Raw genomic sequence first — 1,138 nt, forward strand, 5'->3', positions numbered from 1 at the left:
CCCTGCAGTGCTCCCGTCCCCCTGCAAAGGCCCCGGGTATCCAGCGCGGCTCCCCGCGCCCACCGCCTCGGGGTGGGGTGGGGGGGGCTGTGCCAAGCACGCCGCTCCCTCCAAAGCTGCCCCGGCCCCCGGGTTGACTGCGTCTCTCCCGCCCCCACCCTGCAGGAGCTGCGGAGCCAGAAGCAGAAGATGGTGTCGGAGCGGGAGCGACTGCAAGCCGAACTAGATCACCTGCGGAAGTGCCTTGCGTTGCCTGCAATGCAGTGGTCTAGGGGTTATTTCAAGGGGTATCCCAGGTGACGCTCCTTGGGCTAGGCCGAACCTATAGTCTAGAAATAATAATCTATTTTATTACCTTGAATATTTAATATTTTTCACTGGGAGGTTTGAAGCTAAAAAAATAAAATTAAAAAAAAATAAAAAAAAAATAAATAAATGGAGAATGTGCCATGCATGAAGCAAAGGGGGCCGGGAGCCGGGCGCRGACCCGAGCGGAGGAGCAGCCCCGGCGCCGGCCCGGCTCTCCCGCTCGCGCCGYGGCTGGCGCCCGCACCCTTGCCACGGGGGGGCCGGCGGGGCCTTCCTCCCTCTGCCCCGACCCACACTTTATATAGCTCATTTCTTTTCTTTTTTTTTTCTTTTTTAATTACGATAAAAGACTCCACCGACAACACTAAAAGGGCCGCGCCGCGGCCGGAGGGGCCCCGCGGGGCGGCGGCCGCCCGCGAGCCGCGTCCTGCACCCCGGGGCTTTCCGCTGGAAATGCACTTCGCTATAAAACAATAAAGTAAATAAACGAATCAAAGGTACCTTTTTATTCCTGCTTGGCGGGGAAGGGGGGGGGGGAGCAGAGGGTGTACAGAGCTACACGACACACACGCACACACCCCTATAGCTACGTCTGTAGGCACACATGCACGCACGCGGTACCCTGCTGGGTTTAGATTGATTTTCTTTTCTTTTTTTCTTTTTTTTTTTCCCGTACTGAGTCAAATGATTTTTTTTTTTCAATTTAAGAGTCAAGAAAAACAGAGGTGCTTCAGCCTTGTACTGTATATATATTAAAAAAAAAAAGTTTTGTATGTTTTTATTACTTTAATTATTGTTATAAAAAGCTTGCCTGTGTGTGTTTTTTTTT

The 1,138-nt window shown here is 52.4% G+C and overlaps 1 protein-coding gene across 1 annotated transcript in view; it reads left to right on the forward strand.

Annotated features, from left to right (window-relative positions):
• GSE1 (Gse1 coiled-coil protein) overlaps positions 1–805 on the forward strand; it is a 12,406-nt gene extending 11,601 nt beyond the window's left edge. The window contains exon 13 of the mRNA XM_085315911.1: positions 166–805. Coding sequence (XP_085172037.1) covers positions 166–300 — 135 coding nt within the window. The 3' untranslated portion in view covers positions 301–805. The remainder of the gene's footprint in view (positions 1–165) is intronic.
• Positions 806–1,138: the final 333 nt, after the last annotated feature.

The sequence above is a fragment of the Rhea americana genome, unplaced genomic scaffold (genome assembly GCF_003343005.1).
Source record: "Rhea americana isolate MKP2758 unplaced genomic scaffold, rheAme1 scaffold_441, whole genome shotgun sequence".
Taxonomy (NCBI): Eukaryota; Metazoa; Chordata; class Aves; order Rheiformes; family Rheidae; genus Rhea; species Rhea americana.